Genomic DNA, 16,408 nt, shown 5'->3' with positions numbered 1-16,408 from the left:
TGTATACATACTGTTATATTCATAAACGTTTATCTAATAAATATTCAAATAATTGATCATGCTATAATATATATATATATATATATATATATATATATATATATATATATATATATATATATATATATATATATATATATATATATATATATATATATATCACACACACACACACACTCATCTAAAGGATTATTAGGAACACCTGTTCAATCTCTCATTAATGCAATTATCTAATCAACCAATTATTTTGGGCGTGGCAAGTTTGTTGGTGCCAGATGGGCCGGTCTGAGTATTTCACAATCTGCTCAGTTACTGGGATTTTTCACACACGAATATTTCTAGGGTTTACAAAGAACGGTGTTAAAAGGGAAATCCAGTATGCGGAAGTCCTGTGGGCGAAAATGCCTTGTTGATGCTAGAGGTCAGAGGAGAATGGGCCGACTGATTCAAGCTGATATAAGAGCAACTTTGACTGAAATAACCACTCGTTACAACCAAAGTATGCAGAAAAGCATTTACGAAGCCACAACACGCACAACCTTGAGGCGGATGGACTACAACAGCAGAAGACCCCACCGGGTACCACATCTCCATTACAAATGGGAAAAAGAGGCTACAATTTGCAAAAGTTCACAAAAATTGGACAGTTGAAGACTGGAAAAATGTTGCCTGGTCTGATGAGTCTTGATTTCTGTTGAGACATTCAGATGGTAGAGTCAGAATTTGGCGTAAACAGAATGAGAACATGGATCCATCATGCCTTGTTACCACTGTGCAGGCTGGTGGTGGTGGTGTAATGGTGTGGGGGATATATTCTTGCCACACTTTAGGGCCTTTAGTGCCAATTGGGCATTGTTTAAATGCCACGGCCTACCTGAGCATTGTTTCTGACCATGACCATCCCTTTATGACCACCATGTACCCATCCTCTGATGGCTACTTCCAGCAGGATAATGCACCATGTCACAAAGCTTTGGTTTCTTGAACATGACAATGAGTTCACTGTACTAAAATGGCCCCCACACAGTCACCAGAGCTCAACCCAATAGAGCATCTTTGGGATGTGTTGGAACGGGCGCTTCGTGCCCTGGATATGCATCCAACAAATCTCCATCAACTGCAAGAAGCTATCCTATCAATATGGGCCAACATTTCTAAAGAATGCTTTCAGCACCTTCTTGAATCAATGCCACATAGAATTAAGGCAGTTCTGAAGGTGAAAGGGGGTCAAACACAGTATTAGTATAGTGTTTCTAATAATCCTTTAGGTGAGTGTATGAGTATATATATATGCATGTGAATATGCATGCATGTAAATATTTATTATGTATTACTATTTACTCACCATCATGTCTTTTCAAACCTGTATGACTTTTTCTTCTGTGGAACACAAAATATTTGCCCACACAATAAATGTCAACGGCGACCAATGTTGGACCACATTGACATTTATTGTATGGATTAAAAAACAAACACTGAAACATTTATTATCTTATTACTGTTCCACAGAAGAATTTAAAAAAGGTTTGGAATGACATGACAGAATTATCATTTTGGGTAAACTATCCTGTTAAATAGACAGGCCTAACTGTCACGCTTTCATTTGCAGATTGGACCTCTCTGAGAGACGAGAGACTTGTGTACGTACACAGTCAAGAACACACACACACACACACACACACACACACACACACACGATACATGGCGTTCTATCTGGAATCTAAAGAATTTTCAGACCATCAAAGAGACTTTCACAGTGTTGGTGTTAGCAGGGTACACAAAGCAAGCCAGTATGTATACTGTCACTGGAGCCCAGACTTTGGGAAGGCTGTGGGAGAGAGCGGCTCCCTCTGTAGCCTGTCGTTCCGTGTTGTGGGCTGGGAACTTACCTCCAGTGTATGGCTTCCAGTTGTAGTACTTCCCACGGAAAGGCATGTTGTCAAAATCGGCACACTGCTTCTCCCTAAAGTCACGTGATCCTGCTGGACAAGCCTGCAAATGAATGATCCGTTGAGGCCTTGTACAAGCATTCAGATGGTACTCTCATTTACTATTGTGTATATTATCTTAAAGTATTTATAATACTTTCATTTTATTCAATTACAAATCATACATTGAACAATATTAAATAGTGTCAGAGATTCCCATCAGTCACTGCTGATAAAAAAGTCCCATAGCACGTTGCTACCACCACTATATGACCATAGCTATGATGATTTTTTAAGGTGGTCAGAGTTATGTGGCCACTAGAGCCAGACGTATTATCTTTAATTTTGGCTAAAAAAAAAAAACTCTGCTGGTCTCATTTCACTACTGGATCTTTTTCTCTGTCGCATCTAGGTTGATATTAACCCTCTCTGGTTAACTCCAGACATGATTGCACAAAGGTTCATGGTTAATTTTGGGTAATGGCTATTTGTGTCCCAGACCGGCCAATGTGCAGTGCTCTTGATACGGTTGACGGTGTGATACGCTTGATACGGTGTGCCTTAACTCCATTCTCAACTACTCAATTCCTACAAACTTTTCATTGTCTATGTGTGACTTTTTTTTACAGGTCTCATTCTTCTGCGTTTTCATTGACAATATTTTCTAAGAGGTTTGCACTTATAACACAACCAAACTATGCTTTCTGAGGCATCCAAACACTTGGATATTGTTTAAATTCTAATGTATGCAATGTTTTTTAAGCTTTTACAGATTTAACCTGAATCTGTTTGTAAATGTTGTTCCCTATCTGTTAGAATTGTTTTCAATGAGATGGAGATTGCCCTAGTGGAGGACCGGGTAGAGGAATCCTTTTTTTTTTTTGCAACATTTTCAGAGAAAGAACAGAACAGACACTTCCTGTGTCACACAGCCTGCCGACCGGACCTTCGCCTGCTTATGTTTGATTGCTGTATACAGAAAACCCCACACATCACTGTGGAAAAGCTTCTTTACCCACCACCCGCCGTTTACAGTTGGAGTTCAGAGCAAGGTAGGTGTTCCAGTTAACCTGCAGCCACAGAATCGGAACATGGAGGCCAATGCTTTGCTGCACCACCCCACCACAGGTATGTCAAATATGTTTTGATTGTTCCTCTGGTGACACTTGTGGAGAGTTTGGAAGCCACCACGTTCCAACGGTGTCCTTTTAAAAAAAAGATGCCCTAGGTCTGTGTGCGGAAATTGTTGTACTATTGCTGAGGGATGCAAAAGAGGCTATCCTTCCAGCTGAGATGGAGGAAGGTTTTTACAGCCCTTACTTCATTGTATTGAAGAAAAGCACTAGGTTATAACTAATCGAAGACCTGTCATTTTGATTCAATCCTTGCACAGGCTTCTGTTCACGATGTTGACGTAGAAGTGCGTTCTGACATGCGTTCACCAACAAGATTGGTTTGCAGTGATAGACTTGAAGGATGCATACTTTTTTATGTCTGGATCTTGCCTCTGCACAGAATGTTTCCTCCCCTTCAGACTGTTCGTATCTCCTTGCATTTTCCCGAAAATCACAGAGGCCACCATTACCCCTTTAAGGGAATTCTCAATTATCTCGACAATTGGCTGATTCTATTTCACTCTCAAGATCTATTGTGCACACACAGGGACCTGGTGCTCAAACACCTAAGCCAATTGGGACTTCAGGTCAACTGAGAAGACTGAGCTCAGTGCTCTCTTTTCTCGGGATGGAGTTGGACTCAGACTCTATGTCAAGGCATGTTGTGGTCACAACAGATGTGTCCAAGATGGGTAGGGCCGCCATATGCAAAGGGCCTCAGGATCTTGTCTGTGCTGGCATATCAATTGCCTCAAGTTGCTGGTGGTATTTCTGGCCCTGCAGAGGTTTCAGTCGTTGATCCAAAACAACCACGTGTTAGTCCATATGGATAACACGGCGATGGTTGCATACATTAACTGCCAGACGAGCTTAATCATGTAGCGGACATACTGTCACGGCAATTGATGTTCCAAGGAGAGTGTAGACTCCACCCCCAGGCAGTCAAGCTAATCTGGAGTTGATTCGGCAAAGAACAGGTAGATCTGTTCGCTTCCCAGGAATCCTCCCATTGCCCTGTAAAGTATTCCTTGACTGAGGCTTCCCTTTACACAGACGCACTAGCACACATCTGGCCCCAGTGTCTTTGCAAATATGTGTTTCCCCAAGTGAGCCTGCTTGCACAGACATTGTGCAAGGTCAGTGAGGACAAAGAACAGGTCCTGTTGGTTGGTTTCCGGACTTGGTTCTTGGAGCTCATGCTACTGACGACAGCCCCTCACTGGCATATCTACCCAAGTAAGGACCTCCTTTCTCATGGACAGGGCACAATTTGGCACCTGCAACTAGACCTCTGTGACCTTCATCTTGCCCCTAAACGGGATGCAGAAGACTTGGTGTCTACACTCTAAAAAATGCTGAGTTAAAAACAATCCCAGTTGGGTTGATGGACTTACCCAGCAATTGAGTTGTTTTAACTCAGCAATTGGGTTGTCTTAAGCAAACATTTAACCGCTGGGATAAAACAACCCAATTGCAGGGTTAAAGCAAGTCAACCGCAGGGTTAAAACAAACCAATTGCCAACTTGGGTTGTTTTTAACTCAGCATTTTTTCACATGCTTTCATCACTCAAGCTAGAGCCTTAGTAAAATCATGTAGTGTGCTGTGTTTTAAGATTCTAGTCTTAGAACGTAAGAAACAGTCATTGCCAGTCCTCCGCGACCACGATTTCTAGTTTAATATTTTTCTACGTTTAATATTTGCACGGATATTGCGGATGACGTCACTGTTTTTTTTTTGGAGGCTATCAGTTTTTTTTTTAAACAAGCAGATTGTAAACAAGCAGAGAAATGGTGTCAAAATATGTTTGCAATTTGAAAATACATTAGACAACTATGGAAGAAAAAAGATCTGAAGATGAACGAAGGGTTTTGAACGACATGAGGGTGAGTGATAATGACAGAATTAAAATGTGTGTGTGTGTGTGTTAAAGGACCATGTAATGCCGTTAAATGAGTGTACGCCCACATTTCAATTATGCAGTGCGTCGCAATATCATGTTTCTTTCTTTCATAATATAAGATTAATGTTGGGAAACTTAAACTTGTAGATGAACCCTATTTGAGACTGATGGTATGAATGCTTCACAAAAATCAAGTGCTCTTGGGGCACTGTTATTGATAGATGAAAAAGCGAAAGTTGTTTTACATTGTGATAAAGGCCTATTAATATTTTGCGGTAAACATAAATAGGATCAGTTAACTTTATCCAGATGGCGACAACTTGATGTGATCAAATATAAACGTGCTGTGTCCTGATCGACTGATGAGCCGATCGGCGATCGCATATGCCAAGTGTAAACGCAGCCAGAATAAGTTACCTCTACAGTAGATTATTTATGATAACAAGCTAAATAAATAACAAGTAAATTACTTTCGCAGTCATACGCAGTCTTATATGCAGTCAGACTGGATGTTTATAAAGTATTCAAGCCAGGCGGAGAAGTCAACTTCGGGCCAGGCGTAACCGTAAACATGGCAACGCGCGTCTATAGCAGTCTGGCTCCGTCGTAAACGTTTGTGCTATGACTGCCAAAGATTAAAATCTGCTCCGGTCGAAGGAAACTTAACTCTGTTAGTGTGTTCAGATCAGTCTTAGAATGTTTCAGCTAGTCTTTCAGTGTGTCCCCGACTTTACTGAATGCACCGCAACAGACTTTTAGGTTGAAATAAAATGCTGCGTGAGCTCAACCAATCAGCATGTTCAGCGCATAAGTTCAATGCTGAACTACCCACTGAATGGGACACTCTATTGGCTCCTCAACACAAGCCTGAATAAGCAGACGTACGTCAGCTCTTTTATACCCATATGTCCAGGGGAGTGATGCGTGAAAATTCTACTCGCCAATTCTCATTGGCGTTTTCGGAAGCGTCAGAGATGTTTGGGGCTCCCAAGTGTGACCCCTAGTGTCAGTATTCAACACCATGTCTTGTTCCCTCCATCAGGGAACTGAGGCTACAATAGTAACTGAGACAGAAGTCACAAGGATATGGCACATACTACCATTTAAAATGTTGAGGTCAGTAAGATATTTTTTTTTAAAGAAATTAATACTTATTCAGCAAGGATACATTGAAGAGCAAAAGTGACTGAAAAGACTTTTACATGGGTACAAAAGATTTCTAATTCAAATGAATTCTAATCTTTTGAACTTTCTTTTAATCAAAGTATCCTGAATTACAATAATATATTGGATTCAACAAAAAAAATTTCAACAAAGACAATTCAGCATATTAGAATGACTTCTACAAGATCATGTGACACTAAAGACTGGAGTAATGATGCTGAATATTCAGCTTTGATCACAGGAATAATGTACATTTTAAAATTCAAATAGAAAACAGTTATTAATAAAATTGAATAATATTTCACAATATAAAATATTACCTTTTTTTCTGCATTTTTAATCAAACTACCATTTTTCTTCAAAAACAAAATTTTACCAACCCCAAACTTTTGAATGGTAATGTACAGTTTACAGTATATTCAGTACACTGAATTAACTCTTTTGTGGATACAAAAGGATCACTTTATTAATAGAAAATGTGTTCTTTTGCCTTTTTTAATTTAAAAAATCCCCTCTCCAAAAAAATGTATGTGCATTTTGTAATGAACTCACATTGTTATTTAAACATTATTGCCCTAAATCCAATTAAACTTTAATATTCGACTCGACTTGGCCTCTCTTCATCACAGCATTGTTATTAACCCTAGTCTTCATGTAAACTGGCGGATCATGGAGTCAGCAGTGAGCAAAGGGGTGCGGATTAGCTCATTGTTTTGAAAAGTAGAACAAATGATAGCAGACCTTTGCTTGGTACTGAACAATGGCCGTGGCTGGAACTAGAGCCACAGGGGGGCCGTATCCTCAATGACTTAATAATTTCAAAGCCACAGCCATAATAAATCCAGACGTTGGAATGCCCCACATAAACACACCAGAGAGTGGTCTTCAACCCTTGGTTGTCTCCTTCAAAAAGCTTAATTTGGGTTCTATGAGGTCAAAAAACTAATTACATTACATCTGTGATCTTGTTGTTATATAAGCGCCGAACCAGCGCCGGGCTGCTGACTAAAGCTCCCAAAATCTGATCAAATGGGGTGGGGGGGGGGGGGGGGGGGGGTGCTGTTTGTTTTCCAAAGTACACATTCGTTGCTCTGTGCTTAAATTTTTAAGATTTGTGGTAGAAAGGATAGATTAGAATAGAAAACCTCAAAGCTGAGACACATTAGCATTAAAGCAATAAAACTTTAATGAATAAAATTATTTTTATTTAAGAAAATAGACTGGAGGGGTGCTCAACGTAATCCTTTTTAAAGAACAATATATACATATATATAAATAAATTATAATATAATACATTTTTAAATAATAATAATAAAAACTTTGGAATGAAAAGTGTTAGTATTTTTATTATTATTTATTTTTTGTATGTAAATTGATTGTGCAACTAATACTGGGTAATTCCAAATATTCCAAAAAATCTAATTTTTCAAAAAAAAATTTGAAGCATAAATCAAAATCATTTAGATAATAATAAATAAAAAAAACTTACGTCAGTGTTGCACGATCTGTATCGTTTCCTCTCTCCGAGACAATACTTCCCTCCGCCTGTTGGCCTGAAAGAGTTTGAATAAAAAAGGCTCATGAGGTACCATTATGAGAAACAAGGAATCAAAGTACAAATGCATCCGCACACCATTCCAATCGACAACAGACAGCATCTGTACTGCATTTGCTTTTGCAGAGGAAGGCAAATGGTCCAGTAACCTCAATCTCAACATGCCCCACGCTCGCAGGACCCGCAAGCACATATTTCCAGATTGATAGTTTAGTGTCCTAAAGATCAGACTGGGTCATCAGATCACACATTAAGCCATGTATCAGATCTGGGTTGACTTTTCTCTTTTGTGCTGATCTCATATCAGTTTAAAGATAATGCATTTTTCAACATTAAAATACAAATTTCTATCCCAATTCAACATGCAAAGACAAGTTTAAAGGGTTAGTTCTCCCAAAAATGAAATTTCTTTCATTAATGACTCACCCCAACAATCTAACATTTTAGATTTAGTCCGAGGCCTTTCTGTCCTTTGAATGTAAGTGTATGCCCACTTGCTGTCCATGTCCAGAAGGTAATGAAAACATCATCAAAGTTGTCCATATGTGACATCAGTTGGTTAGTTAGACTCTTTTGAAGCGTCAACAATACATTTTGGTCCAAAAATAACAAAAATTACGACTTTATTCAGCATTGTCTTCTCTTCCGTGTTCCTCAAATAAAGAATCAAACAGTCATGATTCAAGATTCGTATGGCGTGTCAAACTGGGAAACTGCTGAAATCACGTGACATTGGCGATATGAATCACGAATCAATCTGCTGATTCACAACTGTTTGATTCTTTATCTGAGGTTTGAAAACAAACACGGAAGAGAAGACAATGCTGAATATGAAAGAAATTAATGAAAGAATGAAATTCATTTTTGGGTGAACTAACCTTTTAAGTAAGTAAGCCATTCATAGGATGAGTGATTCAATCATTCCCATTGAGTGACAACACTGTTCTGTTTGATGGAGCAATCCGACATAGCATCACTGACTCAACCAATGACGTTTAGGGTGGGGCTATCCTATCCATAATAAGCGGTTTAGCTCGTGAATTTTTTTAACAAATCAGTTAAGCACAAACTCCACCCCGTAGCTGATTTAACAGGGCAACTCATTTGAGAAGTCACCTGTCAGTGTTTGGATCAGTCAAATGAATCAGACTGCGACAAACAGTAATCTATCAGTATGTGCTACGAACACCATACTAAGGTTAGGGTAAAGTTTAAGTTAGGGGTTCATATTTGTTTCAGCATTGTGTGGGTTTTCAGTACTATGACCAATTGAAATCTTTAGAATTATCTGCGGGGTGAAGTATGCACTGAACTGGTTTGGGGAGAGAGAAAAAAATCACTTTAGGGCATTGATGGGGACGGAGGACATGGGGACAGTAGAAGTAGCCGGGAAACTTGTTTGAAAACAATCATCTAAAACATTTCCTTGGAAGCATAACCAACATTTAGAATTTTTTTCAAACATGCCTTTTTTTTTAAATACACCGAGGCTGTTTGATCAGTTCACACGAAATTTGGTGTGAACCATTTAGAGACCCACCTAACAAAATATGACCAAAAGAATTTTGATTTGTCAAATTGATTTGTCAAATTGTAGTACAATATCTGTAGTGCCCCCTTTTGACTGCTGTTGTGTGTGGTCAACATTACCTACAGTTATCAAACTCTTTATACTATATGTTGTTTTCATCAAGCCGGATAACTTTCCAAATTACAATTATCAGCTCCACCCAACCCTTTAGCCATTTTGTGTTTAATGTAGATTTTTTTTTAAATCCCAGGCTCTGAATTTTTAATGCTCCTCAGACAGGATTCATGATTTCTTGTAATTCACACCATACTTGGTCAACAGTACGCCAAGACATTAGCGATGCTACATTGCAAACAGATTTTTTATATGAAAAAAATGAATGGAAAAAAGTGAAACGGGAAGAGGCTCATATCTTCCAAGTGCATTATTATTTTAATTAAATTGGGGTTGTATGTTTGGTCATAGTGGCTGATTACATAAATATTATGTGGCTATTGTGGGTCATGGTTATAGCGCCACCAGCTGGCAGCAGGAAGTGTGGCACTCAAAACAGACTTTGGAATAATATTATATTCACCCACTTAAATGCATGACAGTTGTTTCATTTAGAGGCAGTCTTCGCTGATTGCAGATATATTATATTTGCAATTCCGCTTTGTGCCAATAGGAGCACAAAAATTATGCACTTCACCTTTAAATCCAATCCAGACTTTGTCATTTAACTGAATCTTACATGTTTCAAAGAAGAATCAGAAAAAGGATCTTTCAGCCAAAACCACGGATATACCACGCTAAACACAATGTGTAATTCATTTCAGCCTTACATGGAGTTCCATTGTTCAAGAGCAAGATGCCCTTCAGGCCAGTGATTTCCAATTCTATAAACAATAATCCCCATAATTAATAACCGGGCCCCTAATAAGCCCCTCGAGTATCCACGTATTCTATCAAGGTTGACTTCAGTTCCATAAATGGAAATTCAGAAAACTCCTCAACCCACAAGCAAATATGAAAAGCAGTTTCCATTCGTGTTTGTTTGACAGAGAGCTCAAGACATTTGTACTATCTCCAGTGTCTGTTCGGGTTGTTATGACCAGCAGGGCAATATGCACTTTTTCTCATTGCCTTATAAATAGTTGATGTATGTATCGAGGTCTCTCTCAGTGAACGGCTACGCTGTTTGGCCATTTTTCAGCAGGTTATTTTAACCCATGAGGGCAGTGTGATGAGGTTTGCCAAGCCTTAGGTGATTCTGGCCATCTTCCTCTGCCTCCCTCCGTGCCGTCTGGCGGCTGGTTGTGCTGTTTTCTCAGGGCCCGCTCTTAATGAATGCTTTCCAGGGCAACTTGGCTTGGAGCGCTCGGGTTTCCTTTCTCTCGGGTAGCCAGGTTTTAAGGGCCGATCATCTTACACAGGTGTTACATATTACACCGGCCACACTCCCGCCACTGTCTGCAGCGAGAGTGTGAGGATAGACGTTTCCGCAACCGCCGGGAATGAAACCTAAACTCCATCTCCATCCAAACCTATTTTGAGCTCCTGTGGCTACCTATGAAATGTTTGGAGAAACTGGCAAGAACCCCTTGCCATATCGGTTACATTTGCTTGACAAACTTGAGTAAGGGTTTGCTCAGCATTGCAACATTTAATATTTTAGTAAAATATTAAAATCATTTTTAATACTGTGCCTGACCTTTCATGCAGTTGAATTACACATTATAATAATGTTATAAAATTAATGTTATATAATAATGTTATGTTTATTTAATGTTTTTGAAAGAAGCCTCTTCTGCTCACCATTCAATCAAAATACGGCAAAGAGTAATATTGTGAAATATTATTATAATTTAAAATAACTTTTTTATTTGAAAATATTTTAAAGTGTAATTTATTCCTGTGATCAAAGCGGAATTTTCAGCTTCATTACTCCAGTCTTCAGTGACTGAAATAATTCTAATATGCTGATTTGCTGCTCAATTATTATCAATTTTTATGGGTACTGAATTATTATTGAGTTAATTTAAAAGAACAATTTGAATCCTTCGCAAAATCCAAGTCCAACTTTAAATGTGACCGCACCTTAATAGTATGTCCCAGGTTAAATGGCCAAATTGTCACATTCAGAGGTGGAAAAAGTACATATGCTCATTACTCGAGTAAGAGTAAAAGTACTGCTGGTCAAATATTGCTCCTTTACAAGTAAACGTTGTAAAAACTGATTTTTACTTAAGTAAAAGTACAAAAGTATTTGTTTTCAAAAGTACTTAAGTATCAAAAGTAAATTTCCTTTGTTATGTCAACACATTATTGCTGTATAAATGCACATTATGCCATCAGTTTAAGGCAGTCCATGATGCTCTTTCCGACATACTAGCACTAGCTTAAACTCATTTAAATACTTGTATAAAAGTTACAAAGCCCTTTACAAACTCACTTTAAGCCCAACTGCACGGATCCTATACAAGGGTTTATGTGAATAAAATCACGTCGTCTTCCATTTTGATATAAACTATAAATCAGTGTTCAAAAAGTGCTGGGAAATCATTAGGGGTGACCCCGAATAGTCGAAGATTTGATGCATCGATATGCGGAGCCTGATTCGACCACCGATCTCATGGTCGAATCTTCGCGCGTGTTATGAAACGAGGATCATACCATTTTGGCAATATGGGGGTGCTCAATATTTTAAAGACGTGTCGCGGCGCTGAGCTGAGCTGAGCATCGATGTGCGACCCCTTTAAGGGCGCTGAGCTTCGCACCGTGCCTATAAAATTAGAACACGTTCAATGAGTGTACACACACCGGCGGCAGCATTCAGCGCCTGTCCGCGGCCACTTGGGAAGTTGTTTAAAATCCTGCTGCACCCCAGAGCGCTTTCGTGCAGCTCATCTGTCAGTCAATTCAAAATTGAGCTTCCGTGCATATAATGTGCGCGTCAGGTGTCGGTGTGAGTGAGATCCTGAGGCGTGCGGGGCTGAGCTTCGCGTACGTCTTCACCCGCTTTAGGCACAATCCGCTTAAGAACGTGCATGTAAACGCACTCAGTGTTCTTTTCCTCTCTAGGCAGTTATTTTTTTAGGTTTATTTATCAAAATGTTCTTTTATATATTTGTGTGATGTTCTGTATTTCGATCCCGGCTTTAACATGTTATGAGAAAACGGTTTATTAATGTTTACCCACCACATTACCTTTTAGGCTATTTAAATCTAAATAAGAAAGCCATTGTCAGTTTGTCTGTCAGTTGGCAGGCAGTTTTGGTCGCTTTATTAAAAGTTGTTGCTGTGTGCAGTGTGTAAAGGAAAATAAAAATAGTTTTATCCTTCTGCTGACAGTGTCGTGCGCCTCCCAACCCATTAACACACACACAGATGATTCGACTATCAGTCGACCATAGAGAGATTCGACAATTCTGATTCGATTGTCTAAATCCTTAGTCGAGGACAGCCCTAGAAATCATTGAACTTCACGTGACCCTACAAGAGTGATTACTGATAAGGCTTTTTGCAAAAACCCAAACACATTTTAAAGAAGACCCCCTCAATAGTTTTGATTTGTGTACATCTTTGTGCAAAAAGGTGAGATATTAATTACTAGTGTGAGAAGTTGTGAGATGGACCAAATAGGGACCTGTTCAGCTTGGTTCTGGCTTACTTTGCCTACTTACGCTGGGCTGTCACAATGTCGCATGGAAGAGGAGACGCCACCACCACAGGTACGACTGCACTCGCCCCAGGTTGTCCATGGTCCCCAGCTTCCATCCACGCTCTGCGGCCATGTCCCGAACGCCACACATTCACCCTGATAACACCACTAACACAGAGATATGGAAAAATTAGTTCTTCTAAAATCTTCCCCTCTGTCATAGCTCTCAAATCTATTGAAACCATAGGCACGACTTATGTTTCTGCCGGTGGGTACCTACACCACATACCACCCTCAACCCCCATTTCTCTTTTTTTTATTATTGGAAACTTGCAAGTACACCAAAAATAATCTGCGTCTCTATGATTGACACTTTATTTTAGTAGAAAGATTCTACAAATGTTAATAGAAAATACTGAAATTGCATTTTTGCATATTCAAAAAACTGGTACATCATGACTGTTATGACATATGGGTAAATGACAGGATTTTTTTTGGACTGATCTACAAATTTTTTCAAAAATACATAAAAAATGTTAATAGTGTACAACTGCTGCCATGTGTTGAGATAATTGAAGGGATAGTTCATTCAAAAATGAAAATTAGCCCATGATTTACTCACCCTCAAGTCATCCTTGACTTTCTTCTTTCAGACTAATAAAAGTTGAGTTATATTAAAAAAAGTCTTGGCTAAACCAAGCCCTAAAAAATGCATCTGTCCGTCAAATAATGTGCTCCACACGGCTCCAGGGGGTTAATAAAGGCCTTCTGAAGCAAATCGATGGGTTTGTGTAAGAAAAATATCCATATTTAAAACTTTTTGAATCAAAGTTCCGGCCTATCACCTTTCCTGGAAAAGTGTTGAAAGTGCCTTCTCTGAGTTCAAGATGCGTACGCGACGTCTGACGAGTGTAACTGGTCACGTAAGCCTTTGAACTGCAGAGGCACTTTCAACACTTTTTCCATAAACCGAATATGGAAGGCAATCGGCTGAAACTTTACTATCTAAAGTTTTACATTTTCATTTTATGACATGACATTGTTAGTTCAATGTTGTAAAATGTCATGTGGTATAATTCTCCAAAATTGTAATGATGTTTGTTTAAAGATATAAAAGTAAAACTCTCTTTTTACTTGTTGGTTACATAACACAACATTTTGAAATGTAATGAATCAATAAAAAAAAGAATTTAAAAAAAGTGAAAATCAGAAACTAACATGAACATCAAGAGAGTTTAGAAGAAAAAAAACCTTGGCACGTGGCACAAAACTAAATTTTGTAATGATTTTTCCTTTTATTCTATGGATACTCTTATGTTATTGACCCCAATGCCATTTGTCATGTCCATCGTTCATTTGGTGAACTGCATCTTGAAATACAAGAAGTAAATAATGACACAACAGTTTTGAGTGAAATATTTTTTTAAAGAATAAAAACACAAAACACTGGCATTTGTATTGGTTTCCTCTAACATTATGAATCCATGACCATTCCCTTGCTCATTATTAAAGCTATGATTGTAATTAGCATGTCCAAAAATAAGTTAACTGCAGCTGCCATTTGAGAGAAATCTCCTGGCTAAATCTTATTTTGTGTAAACAACGCATTCACCTACTGTCCCTAATCTAAATCTACTCCAGAATAAAAACAGACTCAAGGCTTTGTAATGCTTTGAGACCACATGAAATCTTCTCAGCACTCAACCTCCTAATCCATCCAACCCAGGGGACATGAGGACAAGGATTGGAGACGCTAGAAACTGTCATCACTGTGCAACTGTGTCAGTAGGTTAAGTTCTGTCTCTTTCTCACTCTCTCCCTCTGTCTGGATGGTTTGTTCTTGTTCTCAGACTCTATTTCTTTCTCTCGTTCACAGACAGGAAGAACTTGGCAAGGGAAAGGCTGTGTCCTCAGCTACCGGTGTCTGAAATCAGGGTAGTGTGCTAAGACACTAGCAGGCAGGACAGGTCCAAAATAACCTCTTAAAGAATGTCTTATCTAACAGATGCTCTGTTCTGAAGCCTAGTGAGCGCCTCCGTCAGCATCATTTTAAGGTACTGTATCATATGCATGCTTTGAGCACTGTTTAAAAAGTACTCAGAATGATTATGCCGCTTCCTAATATACTTTATATTCCTAATATAAAACGGGCATAAGTGGTTGTTTAAGAAAAAATACTTTGAATATATAAATTGTTATAATAATTTGTCTTCTTGTCTACTTTTAGCAGGTTATGGAATGTTTAACTAAATAAAATATTTGTTTTATTCATATTATAATTTGTATTAATTTAAATTTAAAATGAAATCAAATTTAAAAAATCATTAAAATATTTTGAATTCAGAATCAGTTTATTATAAATTGTCATGACGTCAGGAGATTATGGAATTTGTTTTAATAATCTACCCATTGGACATAATTGTTGGCCGGTGCAGATAAAATCAAAATAGTTGGTTGTTAGTTGATTTATTGGCTAGCATTTTAATATAAGTATATTATAAATCACTATTTCATATATTATTTACTACTAAAAGATTGTGGAATTTATTTTATTTTATCAATAAAAGAATAATATGCACTGATAAATCAGGGCATTTATTAAAGATATTTTGAAGAATGTCAGCCACTGACTTCTATAGTAGAAAAAACAAATACTATGGAAGTCAATGGCTCCAGGTAACTGTTTGGTTACTGACATTCTTCAAAATATCTTACCTTGTGTTCAGCTGAAGAAAGAAATTCATACAGGTTTGAAACAACTTTAGGGTGAGTAAATGACAGAATTTTCATTTTAAAGTGAACTATCCCTTTAAATCTGAAAGTGCAGTATATATAAAGTAGCCTAGAAATCTAGACGCACCCTAGTGGCAGCAAATATAATTTGTGGTGAGTGTCGTCTAGCAACTCTTAATACACTTCTGAGCTGTAAACGCCAAACACTGGTCGGGCCAATCACATCGTGTATTGAGTCGGTGGGCAGGGATTAACATAAATGTCGACCGAGTTGCGCTTGCGTGCTTCTTGTAAACACAGAAACTGGAAAACTGGTGACTCTGGAAGACTTGGAGTTAAGCTTTTCTCTGAGAAAAGAACAAAGAACGGCACTGAAGTCATTTTTAAGAAGGGAAGATGTGTTCGGAGTTTTGCCGACCGGATACGGCGAAAGTTTAATCTTTTAACTAGCTCTGCTTCATCTTCGTTGATCTGGTTGGTTGTAGCGCTATCCAATTGCGTGCACGCCGAGCAGAGGGAGTTTGAAAGACAACCGTTTATCCCGCCCCTCGGATTGAGCCCTGTCAATGGTGAGTTTCCAGACCAAACATCTTGATGTGGGTCTGGCTTGTCAGGCTATATATAAAGTTATTTTCTCTTAAAAGTAAGAGTCAATTGAACGAATCGTTTTTCAAACGAGGCACAAGCCGTTTCATTGTGATGTCACAACGTTAAAAGTTTAAAGTTTTGCAAAGATTTGTTTTGCAAATGTTAATGTTTACATCAGCTGGGCTAATGTATGCACTGTTATCGATACAGTTTCCACATGTGCACTGCAATACATTCAACACACACGCAC

At 38.5% G+C, this 16,408-nt stretch overlaps 1 protein-coding gene across 4 annotated transcripts in view; it reads right to left on the bottom strand.

Moving 5' to 3' along the window:
- adamts6 (ADAM metallopeptidase with thrombospondin type 1 motif, 6) overlaps positions 1–16,408 on the bottom strand; it is a 128,276-nt gene that overhangs the window by 48,786 nt on the left and 63,082 nt on the right. For all 4 annotated transcript variants that reach the window (XM_067433835.1, XM_067433836.1, XM_067433838.1 and 1 more), the window contains 3 exons: positions 12,860–13,005; positions 7,598–7,661; positions 1,890–1,992 (listed from right to left, as the gene is read on the bottom strand). In XM_067433835.1, the coding sequence (XP_067289936.1) occupies positions 1,890–1,992; positions 7,598–7,661; positions 12,860–13,005 (313 nt within the window). The remainder of the gene's footprint in view (positions 1–1,889; positions 1,993–7,597; positions 7,662–12,859; positions 13,006–16,408) is intronic.

Source organism: Pseudorasbora parva, chromosome 23 (genome assembly GCF_024679245.1).
Source record: "Pseudorasbora parva isolate DD20220531a chromosome 23, ASM2467924v1, whole genome shotgun sequence".
Classification (NCBI taxonomy): Eukaryota; Metazoa; Chordata; class Actinopteri; order Cypriniformes; family Gobionidae; genus Pseudorasbora; species Pseudorasbora parva.
Note: the sequence above shows the minus strand (reverse complement) of the source record. Positions and strands in the feature narration are given on the sequence as shown.